Genomic DNA, 19,703 nt, shown 5'->3' with positions numbered 1-19,703 from the left:
AAAGTGGATATTACCAAAATTAATGGAAATTCCATCATTTGCACTAGGAGAAAGGAAGAATACAGCTAGCTTTGGTGGAGTGACCTTGTCACTGGATTTACCTGAGTAAAACAGTGGTCTCAGTGTCATCGAGTAGACCATGGTGAACGAAACAAAGGGATTTTGAAAACAGCAACAACAATGAAAATACTAAATCAATGCTTATGGGATTTTAGAACACTGTGATGATTAATAGCAGCAATATTGTTTAGTCTCTGTTTTTTAAGTATTAAACCTCTGAAATTGATGTTGGGGAGATTTGGAGATAAGGCTATTTGAATGACTGCTGGTTTCAGAAGACATTTATTAAAACATAAACCTGTTCATCCATAACACTGTGGTTTCCTTCCTAGAAATGTAACACTTTCACATTTTCTACTTTCATGTTAAAAAAGAAAGCTGAGGCAAATGGAAAAACTATGTGTCAAGGATAAAAGTAAAATGTTGTCTGACAACAATGACACCTAAAAATACATGAGTTGCATTGCTGCACGGAGGTGTACGTATGTGTACTATTCTGGCATTTTTTTAAATAGAGTAGGCAGTGATTAGGGAACAAAATATACAATATGAAAGTTTAAACACTAGAGGCTAGGCTGGTATTTTCTTCTTGTCATTTGCTGTTTGGCAAAATGCACAGAAGCACAGAAGCTTTCTTTCAACATTGACCGACACAGCCTGTTGCCAATGCACAAGGAAGATATGATGAAATAATCAGTACATGCTGTTCAAGGAAGAAATAAAGGTTTTCTCTCCCACGGCATTCAGTCATAGTGATTTCACACCTTCTGCTAAATGACACAAATGACTTTATAAATTCTATTGAGCTTTCTGTGGTAGAGAATGAAAAAGCATGCTTAACACAGAAACAAGAAAAAGGATATGAAAAATATCCATAGCTCCAGACATCTCATGTTATTCGTTCAAGTAATATCAGTAGTACGATACAGGGCGTTCCAGAGGGTTGTTGGGTGTTGAAACTCTTGAGAAACTGCTATACCATTAAGGGAAATCTTACATCATCGTTCTGAAAACATAAAACTGTAGTTATCCCTCAAAATATGTTATATATATATAACATACTCCTTAACAAACTTGCCTTCAAAGTTTATTTATTTACTTCAAGGGATTATGACCAGTTAACAATGTGTATTAGTCATTAGTCCATTCATTAAAGATTTGTCTGTCAGTGTTTCATGCTCCCTCACTTTGAGCTTTTAATTTTTTTCAAATGCTTAAAAGCTTAGCTTTTTTGGAAACTCAGTGATCCATTTGATAAGTGAAAGGAAGACAACACACTGTATGGGCATCAAATGTTTAAGTAGAAGACATGGTTATTACAGTACCTGCATTGCATTACATATTCATTCTGTGAAACTGCATATCACATAACAAAGTGGGATGCCATGATGAATCATTAAGCCCCTACTGTTTTCGTCTTGAAATCCTCTGGAAACTCTTTGTGAGTTGGCTTGCACTGAAAGACCCAAAAATGAGTGGGCTGGGATAACTATTTTGCAAAACTCTCACTTTGTAAAAACAACTGGTGGAGTATAATATATTTTTGCACAGCTAACTGAGAGGATTTTGTGTGTATTTGCACTGGGCTTTATTGATGCCACCTTCCACCCCTACAATCTACTCTATAATCTTCTTATCAAGCTACAAATCTCTTGGAATATTTGTTTTTTTAGTATTTTGCTCTAATTTATTGAAGAAGCCCAAGTCTGATGGTATTTACCACAAGAAACACATTTATGTTTATTGATAGACACACAGAAATTCTCCTTTTTCTTAAAAGCTAAGCATAAAACCATTATAAGTGAAATAGTAATTAATTACAGAGGTTTACAGTCATTTTTAGTTCCTGTCCCTTGATTCTTCTTATTCGGAAAGAAACATGGAGGAAGGGTTAGGTCTCTGGACTGAAGTATCAAGGGATTACATCTTGTGTTGGACACTGCTGATGTTATACCCTTGAATAAGGTTCTTAAATCAAAATTATCCACAAAATGCCATACAGTACACATGAATTAGGTCATAATTATATTGCAGTTTCAGTTAAGGTTTTGCCTATTCTTCTATGCAGATTTTTAAAAGCTGTCTCAAGTTGTGTGGGCATTGCTCATGGACAGCAGTTTTCAAGTCTTTGCACAGATTTTCGATAGGATAAAGGTGAGGTGTTTGACTGAGCCACTCAAGAACATTCACAATCTTATTTTTAAGACACTCCAGTGTAGCTTTGGGCTTGTGTTTTGGATCATTGTCCTGGTGAAAGGCGAATTTTTGGCTCTGAAGTAGGTTTTCCTCTGAAGTTTACTAGCATTTTGCTCCATCTATATTCCCATCTCTCTCAATAAGCTTCCCAGTCCCTGTTGATAAGCAGAACTATAACAAAATGCTGCCAGCACCATTCTTGTCAGCAGGGATGGTTTTGACTGAGTGATGCATTATGTTGGGTTTGCACCAGATTTAACACTTTGTGTTTAGACCACAACGTTCTTGTCTGACTACAAAGCCTTTTACCACATGTTTGCAGTATGAATTAGGTGCTGTTGAAAACACCATGCAGGATTTGAGATGTTTTCTCTTTCAGTTTGCTAGCCCAGTAAGTTGAGTGACCAAGACAAACATGTTTCCTCCTTTCCCGGGTGCTCGGTTTGGTAGCCGGTTGCCTTCCACTTCTTAACGATTAACCTCACCAACCTCAAAGAGAATTAAGTGTGTTTGAACTGTGTTATACCCTTCTCCAGATCAGTGCCTCAATGCAACTCTATCTCTGAATTCATTTGAAAGCTCCGTGATCTTCATGTTTGAATCTTTGCTTGAAATTCAGTGCCTGGCTGAATGATCTTACAGAGACAGGTGACTGAAAGTTTACAAATGACAGGATGCCCATCTTGTCCTTTCAGTTACTTTTAGCTTAATGATCTAAGAATTCTATTTCTCCCTCTCTTAAAGAAACCTATTGAATCAGCTTCAACATCACGACTTGAAAGCACGTTCTCTATGTAGTGAATTGCTTCGTGTTTTCTGTCATCAATGACCTTGAAGATGTCCCCTGAGCTGACTTGTTGAATGACTTTCAGGTTTTTGACTAACTGTAACCATTCCCCTCATAATCTTCTCTGTTCTAGTCTAAAATCATTCACTTCCCTTAATCTGTCAGTACAGCATTCCCTTTTGACAGGGGATTAGTCTGGTTGCCCTCTAGAGCTGTAATGGCTTTCTTGTGACGTGCTAACCAAAACTGCACACAATATTCCAGATGAGGTACAGGCACTGTATAATTTTAACATAGCCATAGCTATTTCACCCTGCACCTCACAACTGGCAACCCCTGAAGTGAAGCACCTGTGAGCCTGGCCAGTACCTGGGAAAGCTAAGCTTGCAGCTGGAAGAGGTGTTAGTGGGGCCGCTAGGGAACATTCACCCTGCAGTCTGTCTGGGTCCTAATGCTCCAGCAGGGGGACACTATACAGGAAAAAGGCACTTTCGTTTGCATAAAACGTAAAACTGACTCTTAAAAATCCCAGGGAGTGTCTTGAGAGGAGTAGTGGTGTTACCCTGGCACCCTGGCCAAATTTCCCCCTGGTCTTTACCAATTAATGTGTGGTGAGTGCACTGGTGCACTCTGGCTGCTATCGCATCATCCAGGTGGACGCTACAGATTGGTGGTGTTGAACAAGAGCCTCCGTTACCTGTAAAAGTGCTTTGAATGGAGTGTCCCTTGTACTGTTTAGCTGGAAAAAGTGATGAGCCATAATAAACACCTAGATCCCTTTTATATACAGTACGATTTGCTCTTCCTGGTCCAGCACCACTTTATTTTAATATTTAAAATGTATGTTCTTGCTTTTTGCCTGACACTGGAGTTTGATTTCGAGGACTGAGAAGTTGTCCTACAAAATTTAAAAAGCTGAAAGTAATGGCATTTATTTTTATTATTATTATTGTTGTTGCTGTTGTTTTTAAACACTGGCTTGGATCAGATCCAGATTCAATATATGTGACTGTATGCAAGTTCCAAAGCATTACTTTGATGGCAACCTTTTTTTGCTAGAAGCCTCCTGTTCATACAGTGTACAAATCCCCAGCAAAGGCCTGTTGGTTTTAAAATGCGTGGGCAGGTGGGTTTTCTACTTCTAATTAATAATAATAATAATTAATAATAATAATTGCTTACACTTATATAGCGCTTTTCTGGACACTCCACTCAAAGCGCTTTACAGGTAATGGGGACTCCCCTCCACCACCACCAATGTGCAGCATCCACCTGGATGATGCGACGGCAGCCATAGTGCGCCAGAACGCTCACCACACATCAGCTATCAGTGGGGAGGAGAGCAGAGTAATGTAGCCAATTCATAGAGGGGGATTATTAGGAGGCCATGATGGGGTAAAGGCCAGCATAATTGATCTCATGCCCTTCTTTATATATTGTCATTTCCTTTCACTTTATTATGGAGTGCATCTGATGCCATTTTATGTCCAGTGTATTCTCTGGTGCCAAGAGATTTCAATACTCCTCTTACCCTTTGTTTTATTCTGTCACTTTTTCAAGATAGAAATTTCTGTATTTAATTCCAACAAGTCATGTTCCCACCTACAATGAAAATCTAACTTATATGTAATTTTAGAAATTATAATTTTAAATAATATAATTTATTTCACAGGCATATTTAGATGCCCATCTACAATCATGTGAATTATAACCCACAAAAAAATATATATATATATTTGGGACTTCCCCAAATATGACTTACACATAGTATCAGGTAAGCTGTCTTGAATGGATGACAGCAATAGCACTATAATTATCAACAAAAAGTATTATGCAACACGTTACTAATGGACGACCGCCATCACCCACAGCATTTTGACAAGCAAGCTAGAACTTGGCTTGCAAATGGCCATCCACGTGTCTCTATCATGGCCCCTCGATTTCATTTTTTTGAGTAAACTACACATCCCACTCGCCTTCTGCAAAGGTAAGTCCATGTTTTACGTCCCTTGGAAGCGCCCATTTGCGGGGAGTATGGGTCATGTAGTCCAGTAAGTAATGTTTGTGTATTACGGAAAGAGGCTTTGTTATTCGAAAAACACATTTCCCAGCATTCCAAGCGCTGTCGCACATGCGTGTCACGGTGTGTAAATGTCCGTGTGTAGGCGAGTCACGTGTGGAGAGTCCGTTGATCTCGTTTCGTCCCTGCAGTGAGATTCGCTTGTTTGTTCGTTTCGGTTTGTACTTGATTTTATTTTTTTTAGCTTTTTCTTAATTAGATCAAATATTTTATCGAAGAATGAGCGACAACGATGACATCGAGGTCGATAGTGACGTAAGTGGAAGATAGATATTTCGAAGAATATTAAATATTTAGAATTAAAACGCCTTGTGTTTTTCTGAATTTTGAGCTGCTGTCGGACTGCTGGTTGGTAGAGTTCTAGGAAGAGACTAGCAGTACTGAATGAGACGTTCCGCGGTTTCGGCTTTAAAGCATATCGAAAAAGGAGTCTATTTTTACATACAAGCAACATATGTAGGAGTTAAAGCTATCACTTAACTCACAATTATACAATTGTACTTTTCTGTTTTGTTTTTTTTACAGGAAGAATCACCGAGATTTCACTCTGTGGTGCGTAATATACGGAACGTTTTATCACGCTTAGACTTTTTAAAATGAAAATTGCTACTGCATTGACATTTCAGTATAATTTCCGGGTGGGTAAGAGGAAAAGAGGAGTTGGCTGTAGAGACAGCGATCCTGAATTGCAGGGGACACCTACATCGGTGACGGAAGAGCAGCCTGATTAGAGAACCATCCTTGTTGTACAGCTACTCCTACTAGGCCACCGCACAAGCCTATGAAAAAATAAAACGTAGAAGAGTTTGAATCAACGACGTAGAAATAAAAACTCACGTTGTTTTGCTTAACGCCCGTTTTGCTTAACTCCAATTTACAGTGAAATATTTTTCTACGCATCAAAGGGTAATCCCCAACCCACAAGACACAGCGCGTACCATTTTTAGCCTAGACGAAAATTGCCTGTTTCTTCACCGTTTTTGGCTCAAGATCGCTTTAAACATCAGAAGGAAAAAGGTCAGATACACAGATTGAACTGGATCTGCCTGTGCTTCGATGAGTAGGAACCGACCATAACATTTCGTTTCGTGAAGATCAGATTAGGCTGTTTTCAAAACCCGAAAAGCACATCAGGCTACTGTTCAGCAGCTACGTTTCCTGCTTTAATGGAATAGTTAAGCTGCACATACCGAAGAGATCGACAACGTATAATTAAATATTTTCTTAGGGAATACCTTTTTTTCTGCTTGAATTTAAATACTCGGTTTAGCAATCCATTATCTCGGTGCACCGGTAGATACTGCTTTAAATAGTGCTTAATTGGAATGCAGGTTACGATCTTTGGAGGGGATTAATAGAGGATATTTAACCTTCAGCAAAAAAAATATTAAAGATGATAGGCATAAAAAAACGAAGTGGCCAGCAGAAATACAAGGTGTTCAGGGCAAGTTAAAGGTGCTTCAGTTGCGTTGGTGTTCAACACCGTTTCACATTGACGGCGCAATAAACGATCGGTTGCTGTTGTATTATTTGACGTGTCTGTGCAGTCACTTTGATGTTTAAATCGGTGTACTACGATTTGTCTTTAAAAGACCGGGGATTACATTGCAGTCTGTTCGTGCCATTTTGTGTACCTACAGTTTACATTTGCACGTTCCCTCTTCCATTCTGTCAGTGCATTTTATTTACAAGTGTTTTTTAAATGGCATAAAACGCATGCGTAATACACTTAATAGGAAAAGAGAGGATATGGTTAGCACTAACTCTGTAAATTCAAGAACACAATTACACACTGAAAACGATAGTAAAAATACACATAACAAGTTGCTCTTCCGGTCTCTGCTTATGTTTTTTGTGAAACGATAAAAAAATCTTAAATTCAGAATTAGTGTTATTATACATTTTAAAATACTATATAAAGCCTGCTTTGCTTATTATGCCTTAGATTGTGTCACATTCTAAGGTATATTTTAGAATAGAATAAGGCTACAATTTGATTTTCTAAATGACATTAAAAAAACTTATTATTCCATTGTTGTGATGTAGTCTGCTTTACCATTTCTCTCAAGGAAATGTGATTTGGTATTTGTTCACCTATAAACCAAATAGTTTAAAACTTATGCACAGAGTGCTCATTTAGGGATTCACTCTCAAGTTGATTGAGGGTCAGCATGTGAAAATAAAAGCATTGGAGAGTCCTCATTCACGTACCCCTTGAGTTGTCCTGTTAAATAGACATTCTTCTGATTCTGATTCTTTTATTAAGAGGTTTTTAAAGGAAATCTGAATTACTATTGGGTTCAACAAAGAAATTAATTAAATGCAAGCAGTAAGTGCAATTATATAGATTCATGAAAGCACTGTAGTTCTGTAATAGGTACTTAAGTTGTTAAAGGATGATTGTATTTGGTAGTATAGTAACTAAATGTGGAAGGTAGCTGCTCAAAAAAGGCAGATTAGGAGAAAAGGGCCAAAAATGAATGAGTTAAACTAAGAAATGTGACAGAAAAGTTGTGGAATTGAGGCACCTAACCTAATATGGAACTTCAGGAACTAGAATGGTAGAATATAGTAAAAAAAAAATTGTTTTACTCTAGCCGATGGAATTGTTAGGAGACAGCTTTGTCTAGCAACCAGACCCAAGTTCAGAACAGTTACCTGACTCGTAAGGATACAGAAGTTCATAACGTGATTTTGTTTAAGTATATTTTGAAGACCTTGATATTAAGCATTAAATATGAACATAACGATGGAATAAAGTTAGTATGCCCTTCAAACGCCCCTTCTCAAGATATATTTGTCCATGTGAATCAGGATTTATCAATTCAGTAGATTCAGGTTAAAGAGTAATCGTGGAATATAATTGCTACAGGTGCTGCAGTCATAAAGGAAAGTGGTCACACTGACAAAAGTAGAAATGTTAAAACCATTATAGTGGTCTAGAAACATTGGAGGAAGGTGTTGACCCAAGGGAATGTTGGACCTATTGATTAGTTAGCTAAATGTTAAGCCAAGGTATCAATCATATGGAATAAAGAGTTGTGTCTGTGAAATGAGGTTATTCAGGTCACTACCACATCATATTTCCAACAGATTTCCAAGAGATAACTGCTGTTCCTTTTGGCAAGGACTTTGGTGACCTTGAGTCAGGACTCCCCTAAGGCAGTAATCCTTGATAAAGGTTTATGAAGACCCCAAAGTCTTGTTAAACATTTTGTTGCCTTGTGATTGTGACTCAGTCTTAAACAACAGTGAAACCAAGTGGTTAAAGTCAGTGAGCTATACACCCAGTAAAAAAAAAAATTAACGCAAAACATTCCCAATGGAATCTGGGCTCTGTTAGTATGGTTTACATTTATTAGTCATACTAGTCAAATAATTCACAGTTGCTGTGTAGTTTTAAATTTAATTCAGGTTAGTTAATTTGATCATTCATACCATTACTGAAAAACAAGCTGTTTGGAACTTTTTAAATAGTGTTCTCAGCAGTACTCCTGCGGTATTTTTTTAAAATAATAAAATGGATTTCTGTGTAAACCATAGATTGAATTGTAAGGCTGGACTTTCAGTGCAGCGGAAAGATGCTGTAGAATGATATTACAAAAAGGGGATAGAAATAGTTTTTACACACTGCCCATCATATGGCGTTGCTTAACTTGCATGCAGTGGGTTTCTCAGGTTAATTTGTGCCAGTTCAGTAACAGGCACCTTATGGTCATTTGAAATACGGTAGTTCCTTTGATCGTCCCCAAAAAGAATGGCACTTTTGGATTTGTTTTGTAACAGGTTAGTAGCAGTTATCATTGCTTCTTGACCTCTGTTCATTCATAACCTTTTTATATTTTGTGTTAATTCAAAGTGTTGCCTCAAACACAGCTTACCATATGTTAAATTAGATTGAAAAGAATGTGATGTGAAGCAAAAAGGGATTTCCTCTCTGCAGCGGAGAGCAGGCACCACAAAACATTGTGAGATCCTGAGATCTTATTTTGCAATATGAGCACAACCGAGATGTATAATGAGGTTTTGTTGCTTACAGTTTACTATTCTGTAAACCCTTGGTACTATTGCTTAGTACACTCCTTGTGGTAATCTGCTAAAAGCTGTTGTATATCCTTATATAAAATGTTTCTGTGCATATATATAGCTTTGAGCTACTATTTTGCATGCAAATGCCTGCCTCCATCTTCAAAGGGAATTGCAGTGAATTACACATTTTTGTACATTTGGATATTAGTCAAAATTTGGAATATTAGTCATTAGAATGCGTCAGTACATTTAAAAATGATTTCATTACTTTGTGAGGAAAACTAGTGGTAAATACTGCTCTGTATTTTCAGTTCTCAAATGACATGTGGAGTAGTCGGTATAATCCAGTTTTCTGAAATGTTGATTCTACCTGATGGAAACTAAACAAAGTAATGGGCTTGCAATTTGCAGTTGGTGGTTATCTTGGAATTTGATCTAATTTCTGGGTTAAAATGTAGAATTTTAAGTCTAATTTTGAAAACCATGGTAGTTGCTTTCAAACAAATTGTATAAAGAATTTCTTAAAAACTTCTGGCTAGTACTTTACATAAATGAAAGTTTTTCTTGTGCTGTTTTGAGGAAATACCATACATTCAAGTGTTGTTCTTGTGACATGCATTTTATTTCTGAGTCATGAAATATGTTTAATAAGCCACAGTGGGAGATGTGATGATTAATGAGTTCAAAATGACATTCCTTCCGACCTATTAAGAATACTGTTATTTCACGTTCTTTCCATACTTTTTGAAAAAATATTAAAAGAATAACAAGGCGGTATGTTCTGTTGCGGCATTGTCATTATTACAATCGCATCTGAGCCTTGTAAAATTAGCAGGCAATGAACCATAAAATGTTTGAAATGTGAAGTGAGTTTTATATGGCTTATATGGCTGATGAAAGTGTTCGATAGTAATATTTTAATTCTGTAATATTTTGAAAAGTTTGCTACGTTTTTGTCAAAGGAATATTTTGTTATAAAAACTAGTCCTCAGTAACAAAATGGAAAAATGTCAGCCCCTCCTCCATTTTCCAGAACTTGCCTCCCGAAGTTGTGGAATAAAGTTCCATTACTTGACTGAATCTGTTGTTCTCGAACTATTTGGATTTCAATTATTTTAGAATATGATCTTCAAAACCATTTTGCTAATAGTGGAACAATATTTTGCACCACCAAAAAGCTAATGAGCTTTACTAAAATGTCCCTATTTTTTTTAGAATACTGGTGTTTTGTCAGTTTTTATCAAAACCTTGTTGATCAAGATGGAAATAAGGAAAAGTCTCCTCCTGCAACAGCATTTTCAATCATGGAAACCATCTATTCTGTAGGAAGAGATTTTCATCTCTGTGGAATAATACTTTTTTTTTTTCAGGTATTATCAGAAACCATTTGAAATACTTCTGAATTATGCAACCGAAGATGTTGCAAGACTTAAAACTACTAAGGACTTGAAATTGAGAACCTAAATCAGAGAAGAGCAGGAATCTTAGCTTACTCTCCTGACTCCTGTATGAAAATTAGCTGAGAACCTAACAGCTACAGGTATTTGTCATGAAGCTGTTTTAATTAACCTGTAGTGTAGTAGTATCATACGGCCAATACTCATGACCTAGCGAGGAAGACAGTGGACAGATGTGGTGATAGATGGAGTGGACGTAGGCAGACTTCCTTTGAAATGTCCTGAACAGCAAGACAGGTGTCTCATGTTCTGCAGAGAGAAGAACTGGATTTTTAATGTCCACAGACAGGTTCTTAGCCAACTTTGTTCTATCGCTAAGCAACACTTCCTATAGTACAGTTCTTACAATTAACTAATGACAGATCCTGTTCTGATGGTGCTTTTTTCCATGATTGACATACTTAAATGGCATGCATCTGCGTCAAAGGTGCAAAAGCTCTGCTTTTTAAAGTTGTACTTTGTTACAGTTCTGTCGTGATGGATGAATTTGTATTTTTTCAATCTCACTGCAGTTTGTTGAGGATCCATCCGTGTTGTTTGAAGACAGGTTCTGAGAGCATGTTGTCTAAGACTCTACATTTATAGATGAGAGCCCCATGTTTCAGCTTTGAAATGTGAATCGGACTGTAAAAATGAATGATTCTGGGTAACTGACTTGTCTGCTTTTTAACTATGATGACTTCAATAGGATGGCTGTCAGTGGAATGTATAGTTTGTAGATATTCTCATGCTCATGTAAATGGCCTGGAACAATTGGAGCAGCTGGTGTGAGTTTTACTTCTCTTGCCCATGCACAGAGCATTTTACACTTTACATCTATTCTTTTGTAACCATTTTATTAAGCCTTTGTACACTGCATCAGCCTCCACCCTGGTATAGCTCTAGTGTATTGGGATACCAGTGCACCCCAGGTGGTAAAAATAAAGCAAACATGACTTGTGTAAAGTGATAGGTGGGCCACTTGTAAACCTTTGCTCAAAGCAGCTGTTTTTCATTTATCAACAGCTGGCATTCACTACAGTTAAGTTGTGCCCTTAACCTCAAGGTGATGATGATGAAGTTGGACCAGAAGTAGTGAGAATTCGAAACCTTGTTGAATACAATTATTTGCTGAAAAGCTGTTTGTAATTACATTTTAAATATTCAGATATGGATCGTTTTTGTCCTGTTGAACAGAATCTATTCAGACTGTCCTGAATAAAACGGAACGTGGGACTTTAGAGCTGTCTTTCATGCTATGAACAGTAATCCTGAACTACAGCAGAGAAGTAGCTATTTCAGAAAGGAAAAAAATGTTTACAGTTTTATAATTGGGGGATTCTTTTTTTATTAGTTGTCCTGAGGGAGTTAACATGTAGGATTATTGGTATATTCCTTCCCAAAAACTGTCTAGTGGTTGAAATTTTGACAGATTTAAGAAAAAGTTCTGTCTAGTTCCCGAGAAAGTCAACATAATTCTACTTTGAAGCAAACTGCTCGGTGCACAGTTAATTACAGCCAAATACTCGGTTTGCAATGCTACTTTGTCCCACTGTGATTGTACTTACAGGGCACATAGATTGGCGGTCTGGGTTGAAGGATAAACCTGTTGAGAGTCAAGATGGGTTTGAGGTGCGAAAGGCTTAGTTGGAATGTGTAAAATACCTATTTCTGAACAGCAAAGTCTGAATTTGTTTACCAGGTGAAAAGCAAGAGTGAAGATAAAAGGGCTGTCTTCTGCTTTTCTAAGTTTTTTACATGCGCTTTACATTGGTGAGGTCCACCAGATTCATGTGAGTAGAAAATGGACAATGATGATGTTGGTTAATATGCATTTCTGTTCCATAATTCTTGTGAAACCTTAGGGGTGAATGGGTATCTGCGTCCTAAAATACACCTTTCTACGTTGCATTGGTTTGCATGTATGATAGCTTGGGTACGTGTGATTCTCTCAGGCAAGTGAACAGTTATACTGAGTTTTTATTATTGGAGGGTGTCTTGCTATTCTGTACTGGGGGATGTTTTTAACAAGTTTAGTTTTTTTACTGATGCTGTAGAAACAGTTGAAATGTGATTTTAATTTTTCTTACCTAACCTGTATGTGGTTATTTTGTGTTAAGATTCTGTGAAAATTGCATTTATAAGAGGGCTCCAAGGAAAACGTTTCTAACTCCTTAACATTTGTTTCTACTAGAGGATGATTATTAAACTCTAAGTTGCCTTTTTCATTATAAAGCAGTTTGACAAGTTTGGCCAGAATCATTCTAGCCCTCCCAGTTACAGTATGAACTAAATCACATAGCCCTTCCCCATGTATCACATGCTGTCTCTCTTGCACTCATAACATAATAACACTCATAATCTGTTTAAATATAAGTCACTGTTTTTCCTGTTTCCTGTTACGGTCCACCTGCTTGGCATGGAGCAGCCATGATACATTGCTTTGTCACACTTTAATTTTTTCTTTCTCATATATGGTCTTTACGTATTGCACAGTTGTGGCCAAAAATATTGTATTTTTATTCTCCACATATGTATTTCTTTGGTTTGCAGTGAAACAAAATAAAAAAGCTGAATAATTTACTACATTTTAGCTTATTCCACAGGAAATCCTGAAATGGCCCAGACAGTATTATTGGCACCTTCTACAAGTAGTTGGAGATAATTAGATTTCAAGCAGGTGATTCTCCTTAACCTTGGAATTGAACTCATCTGTGGTGAGTTGCATGTGCCTGCAATATAAAAATCACTCATTCAACGAGTTTGAATATAGCGAAGGACTTATTCTCCTGTTTTGTGTCATTGTGTGTACCACAATGAGCATGGAGAAAAGAAAGAAAACCAAAGAATTGTCCGAGGAGGACAGACACAAGATTGTAGCCAAGCTTGGACAATCTCAAGGCTACAAGTCCATCTCCAGAGATCTTGATGTTCTTGTTTCCACTGTATGTAATGTTATGAAGAAGTCCAAGGACCATGGCAAACCTTCCAGGACATGGCTGCAAGAGAAAACTTGATCAAAGATTGCAGTGAAGGATTGTTCGAATGATGGAGAAAGCACCTCGATCAACTACTACACAGATTCAAGCTGACCTTCAGTCACAAAGTATGATAGTTTCAACTCGCACCATCACCAACTCAATGAAAGGAGGCTATATGGTATGAGACCCAGGAGGACCCCACTGCTGAGAGAGAGACATAAGAAAGCCCAACTGTAATTTGCCAAAACACCTGAACATGCCAAAATCCTTCTGGGAGAATGTCCTGTAGACAGAGGAGACCAAATTAGCTTTTTGGTAAAGCACACGATCTATGTTTACAGAAAACAAAATGAAGCCTTCAAAGAAAAGAACACCTTCCCTACATTAAAACATGGAGAAGGGTCTGTGATGGTTTGGGTTTGCTTTGCTGCCACTGGCAATGGGTGCCTTGAACATGTGTGTAGCATCATGAAATCAGGAGAATACCAAGGCATTTTGGAGTGCGATGTCATACCCAGTGTCAGACAGCTGGGTATCTGTCGAAGGTCATGGGTCTTCCGGCACGACAACGATCCCAAACACTTCAGAAAGCACCCAGGGATGGTTCAAGACAAAATGCTGGACTGTTCTGAAGTGGCCAGCAATGTGTCCAGATCTAAAACCCATTGAAAACCTGTGGAGAGATCTGTAAAAAGCAGTCGGGAGAAGACACCCTTCAAATCTGGGAGAACTGGAGCAGTTGGCACAAGAAGAGTGGGCCAAACTGCCAATACAGAAGTGCCGGAAGCTCATCGATGGCTACAGGAAGCACTTGATTGCAGTTATTTTGACCAAAGGCTGTGCTACCAAATATTGAGTCTGGGGTGTCAATAATTGTGTCAGTGCTTTTTCTTTTTATTTTCTGATTTAAAAGGATATATTAGGTTCCAAATCAAAAAGAAAGGTTCTGTAATATTAACTGTGAAATAAAGAATTGTGGAGAATTTTGATCATTTCATTTGATCTGATCAGATATGCGTCAAAGTGGAGTCTGATGCATGCAGGAGTATTGGAAGGAAAATCTGTTTGCAGGCTTTATGTAATTGGCCATTGGCCATTAAAGCAAAATCCATTATCACAAACTGGAACCCTCCAGGTACTTTGACACATTTTGTGGCTTCAGTAATTCTTTAATTTTACAGGGTTGTAATAAATGTAACATTTTCATTTCAGGCAGACAAACGGGCACACCATAATGCGCTGGAGCGCAAACGTAGGGACCACATCAAAGACAGCTTTCACAGTTTACGAGACTCTGTGCCTGCTTTGCAAGGGGAAAAGGTTAGTACAGTGGCAGGACTACTGATCCATTATTTTGTACACTGTAAAACCAGGAATGTTTGTGAGTACAGCACATTTTTATGATTACTGCCCCCACCACCATTTTTATAAAGGAAAAGCATGCTGTGTTCACCTGAAAACTGTAGTGCACTTTCTGGAAAAGAAGAGCTATAACAGCATTTCAATTAAGAAGAGGGCAGTTCGTGCTGATCCCTTTGTAAATTTGGTTCCCAATTAAAACAACAAGGTTTCATTGCCTCCATTAGTAACATTTCTGTTTGGTTGATTTTAAGGAATTGGAAGTTTTGTGCTTTAAGACCATCTATAAATTCTTCTTGTTCTCTCACAGGAATTAGATTTTTTTTTTTACTTTACATCACAAAAATGGTACTAGCAAACATTCCTGGATTTGTAAAATTAATTTCCAACTTTGTGTACCTTTAAGGTACTTGTAACTTTCTGGTAACCAGTCATTACTACTTAAATGTTTTTAAACTTTGTGGTTGAGTGCAGCAATAGCTAGAACTGTGAATCGCTATATGACTGTTAAACATAAAAACATTATCTTATCATTGATATCACTCCTTTAGACAGGTGTTTAAAGAGGGCCTTGAAAACCTCTAATATAATTAAATATTAATATTTAATATCTGTTGAAGTTAGAATTGTTAGGCTTAGTGAATTGTTATACCTTTGGGGGAAAAAATCATTTAACCATTTAACAGAGTTCTGGTCTTAGGAACACATTAGTTTTGCTGCACAACCTAAAAATGAGAGAATCAAGTATTGGAAGACTTATTGGGTTAATCTAACCACTTGTATTGTTGCAATAAACAAATAACTGTTTATTCAAGGTGATGCATACATTGAGACATTTCTAACATAGCTACTGTATGTAGCTCTTTTAATTTTAACCCTTTTCCTTTCAACAAGTGAAGCAGTATATTTGTGCTGTGCTCACTGTAAAAAGACGGCAATAAAGGAATTTCCACTGAAATGGTGGTTTCACACCCTCCTAACCCTGCATTGCTCACTTCATTATTAAAGTTGTTAAAGCCTGCCAGGGAGAAAATACCATTTTCACAGGCCTTAGACATTGCCATTTCCTCACATAAAATAGATAAGACATTATTAAAGATACTCGTACCATATTTTTATTACAGTTTTTGAACTTATTAAGGGGTCTCTTTGGAATTTGAGAACTCCTATTAAGAGTCTCAAGGTATATTACACTACACTGTCATTGGTTTCTTCATGTATGCACACTTAAGACTATGGACCAGGGCAATATTTAAACATTTATCTGACTGAACTACAGGTAGCAGAGTTTATCTGCTGGATTAAGACCCATCAAGAAAAAGTAGAAGGCTGAATAGTAAGAGGAATGGTGATGAATGAATGAAAGCTTCAAGGAATTCAGTTTTACATTCCTGTTTTTCAATCTAAGTTGACAAAGTACATCTTGAAAATGTATGGTTTTATAATATGTTCTAATGGAATTTATGTTCTGCTGTATGATATTAACACTCTTTATTTCAGTGTATCAGTTTGAGTTACAGTGTGTGACAAACTCAGTTTAAAAATGAGTTTGCACTGTAGAAAATTCTCCTTTTGACAACAGAGTGCGAGATTGAAACCAGTTTCAGATTAAAGACAGAGGTATTTAGATGGCACTTAACCTAAACTGTGCCAGCTACAACCAATGGGTCCACTTTTAAAGGTAAGATGGGACAAGGACTATATGTGTCATTTTATAAATACAGTTGCATGATTCACATTTAACAAAGTTGTACAAATATTTGGAAATAGTTTTAAGTAATGAATGAGTATTTTAATTTGGACTGTCCCATTTTTTTATATTATGAAATGCATTATATATGTTCATGGCTTGCAATTAAGTATTTTAAAAAATGCTGGGCAGCAGTAGAAAAAACATTTAAAAATGTTAATCAGATTAAAGTTCTTTAAAGTGACAGTCTTTAAAGATACTTGCCCTTTTATCTCATACAGTACAGTAGTGACTAAACCTGAATTGTTTTGGATTTTGTCTGGCCGAGTGCCAGAACTAGCATTAACTACCCTTTTGTTAGGATTTTCTTTCAGAACATTTCATTCATAAAGCCTTTTCTTCTGTTGAAGACAGCAGTTAGCTGAAAATCAGCAACATTGTTTTTAAATAAATTGTTCTGATAAGAGTGAAAAGGCATGTCTTTCTGCTGATAAACCACAGCTTCATAAAGCTAGAATGAATATGAAATCTACTTTGTTCCTTAATTTGAGACTGCAACCTTAGGTAAAGAGGCTCAGAATGGTGTAACATATAATTATCTCCTGAACAGCAGTAAGCTGGTTATTTCCTTGAACGGAACTGTTACACATGTCTCTAAGAGGAGGGAAATGTCTAAATGTCCTAAACATGTTATAGTTATTGTAAGAGTGGCCTATGAAATAAGTTATTTTGTAGTAATGAGCTAAGGAAAATATAACCCTGCGTTGTGTGTTTTAGTTTATAACTTGTTGCTGACAGCAATCTATCAAACAGGCATCCCGAGCTCAAATCCTAGACAAAGCCACAGAGTATATCCAGTACATGAGACGGAAAAACCATACACACCAGCAAGACATCGACGACCTGAAGAGGCAAAACGCTCTGCTGGAGCAACAAGGTGAGGGAGTGCAGAGCTGCTGCGCATTGCAGGTAGCAGGATGCGTTGATCTCTGTGACCGACCTAACTTCCCTTGCCAGTTTTATTTTCCCCCTCGAGCTTGGATGTTGACTGATGTTGAAACACACATTTTCTCTTTTCATATACATTGCTATATTAAAAAATAAAAAAAAATGCAGAGCAGCAAAAGAAACAAATGTATGGTTTCAGAAAGACATGGATTTTAAAACGTTTCTTTTGTAATTTCGATTGATTAATATTCTTTGTTTACTCTGCTGAATTTTTTAAGTGGCATCCTTTATACGGGCCTTTTGGCTTTTTTCTTTTAATGTCATGACCATCTGTTGTATTTTCCTCATCAATCCGCTGATCCGCATTTACAGGTGATGCAGATCACTAAACCTAGATCTTATTTAACGTGCATTTTACCAACAATTTTTGCCAGTTTATTGAGACATCTAACATTGTTCTTTTAAAGAAAATGAAGATCTAGTGTAATCACAAATGTATTTAAAAGTTATAATGATGAAGAAAACACCCAGTATTCAAAGAACAATGAATACCTTTCCTAAATGGAATCTAGACCTATTTTTTAACCTGTTTTATGTTGAGCTGGGTAAAAAGTGAGAAAAACACAGAAATGAAATTAGTGATATACACGATACAGTGACATGAGCAGTATTAGAACCAAGTTCCTTATATGAAGTCACTGTTGCATGCGGTCTACTTTGAACAAGGTGTAAAAGGTAAACTAGTTGATTCTCTATTCTTCCAAATGAGCTGTTATGAAAACATCTCCTGAAAGCTGCTCGTTTTTGATTTTGTTTCACACAGTTCGTGCACTGGAGAAGGCAAAGGGGAACACGCAGCTCCAGGCCAGCTATTCGTCGTCGGACAGCAGCTTGTACACCAACCCGAAAGGCAGCGCCGTGTCGGCCTTCGACGGCGGCTCCGACTCCAGCTCGGATTCCGAGTCGGACGGGAGAAGGAAGAAGCCACGCGTTGATGCCAACTAAGCGCAACACAGAAAGAAACTGGTGTGCTTTTACTAGAGACTCTCTTGTACTTCCCGTTTTCAGTTTGTCTTTCAGCCCTTCACGCTGGCTCAGGAGAGGGACAAAAGCCCACAGGTGTGTGGTGGTGAGGGAGGGAGCAGGGAGCAGGGGGCTTTCAGTTTTTCTTTTCCTTCTCCCTCTTTCTGACGATACAGCACTCATTTCTCAGCAGCAACAACTATTCGACCCAAGTGTGGCAGCTTTGCTATTATGGACTTGATGCTTTTATATCCTCACGGTAGTCGTAGCAGCATCCCAGGGAGACCGATGTACAGCTTCAAATAAAGCAAAAACAAAATACTACTTTTTGATAATATGTATGAACCTGTTAGGAGGTAAAGCGTTGTGAAATTTACACATACTCTAATAATTGTCATGGCGCGGTTGACCTTTTTTTAATATTTGTACTTTTCCACTAAATACAAAGTTACTTTAAAAATGAGCAGCCCACCACTGGACCCATAGATGGTTATCAGACTACATTTAAAAATGTTTTTTAAAAAAGCCCTATATTGAAAGTGATGTATTTAATGACTTCCAAAGCGGCTTAAATTGTACTTTGTCCCTTAGCTTGAGCTAGTTAAACAATTAGATTGTGGTATATGTCATAGGCTAACCGATTTCAAGGTCATCATTTGGAATCTTTCTTCACAGGTTCACAAGTTTTGTATTTTACATTATTCTCATGAAACCATGGGAAGTTACTGAAATGCTACATATAGTTCTCCCAGATATATAATAGTTATTGAATGTTTCATCAATGCAGTTGAAGGTAGATACCTTTTTATTGAAGAAAAAAATTGTCCATGTCAGTGTGTTGTGCATTACACTGTAAACTCCTATTAATGTTGCTGATTTAAATTCTACAAACAAGACTGCCTCTAGAAGCGTTTTGTCTGTCTAGGGGATGTGTATATGTATGTCTTTTTCCTTTTTTTTCGATAGGACTTAGAGTGTACTAAATAGATCTTTGTTCATGTTTGATTCCATTCCATGGAAATTACAGGTATGTTGTACATACTGCCAACAATTGTCTTGCAAGTTGAGGCCTACCTTTACTATGAGACTATAAATAAAACTATTTTATCCTTAT

At 37.3% G+C, this 19,703-nt stretch overlaps 1 protein-coding gene across 4 annotated transcripts; it reads left to right on the top strand.

The window, feature by feature from the left end:
* Window positions 1–5,211: 5,211 nt before the first annotated feature.
* On the top strand, window positions 5,212–19,702 carry max (myc associated factor X). 4 transcript variants are annotated; one of them, XM_006632440.3, is made up of 5 exons: window positions 5,212–5,378; window positions 5,649–5,675; window positions 14,782–14,889; window positions 17,432–17,555; window positions 18,390–19,702. In XM_006632440.3, exons 1-5 carry the CDS (start codon window positions 5,343–5,345, stop codon window positions 18,569–18,571), a joined length of 477 nt encoding a protein of 158 aa, XP_006632503.1. In that variant the 5' UTR covers window positions 5,212–5,342; the 3' UTR covers window positions 18,572–19,702. The 4 variants fall into 4 exon arrangements, with proteins under 4 accessions (XP_006632503.1, XP_015206330.1, XP_006632504.1 ...); XM_015350844.1 differs by having other exon boundaries at window positions 5,213–5,378; window positions 17,417–17,555; XM_006632441.3 differs by lacking the exon at window positions 5,649–5,675 and having other exon boundaries at window positions 5,213–5,378.
* The last annotated feature ends 1 nt before the right edge of the window (window position 19,703 follows it).

This window comes from Lepisosteus oculatus, chromosome 8 (genome assembly GCF_040954835.1).
Source record: "Lepisosteus oculatus isolate fLepOcu1 chromosome 8, fLepOcu1.hap2, whole genome shotgun sequence".
Classification (NCBI taxonomy): Eukaryota; Metazoa; Chordata; class Actinopteri; order Semionotiformes; family Lepisosteidae; genus Lepisosteus; species Lepisosteus oculatus.
The sequence above is the reverse complement of the archived record's forward strand: the minus strand, read 5'-3'. Positions and strand labels throughout refer to the sequence as shown.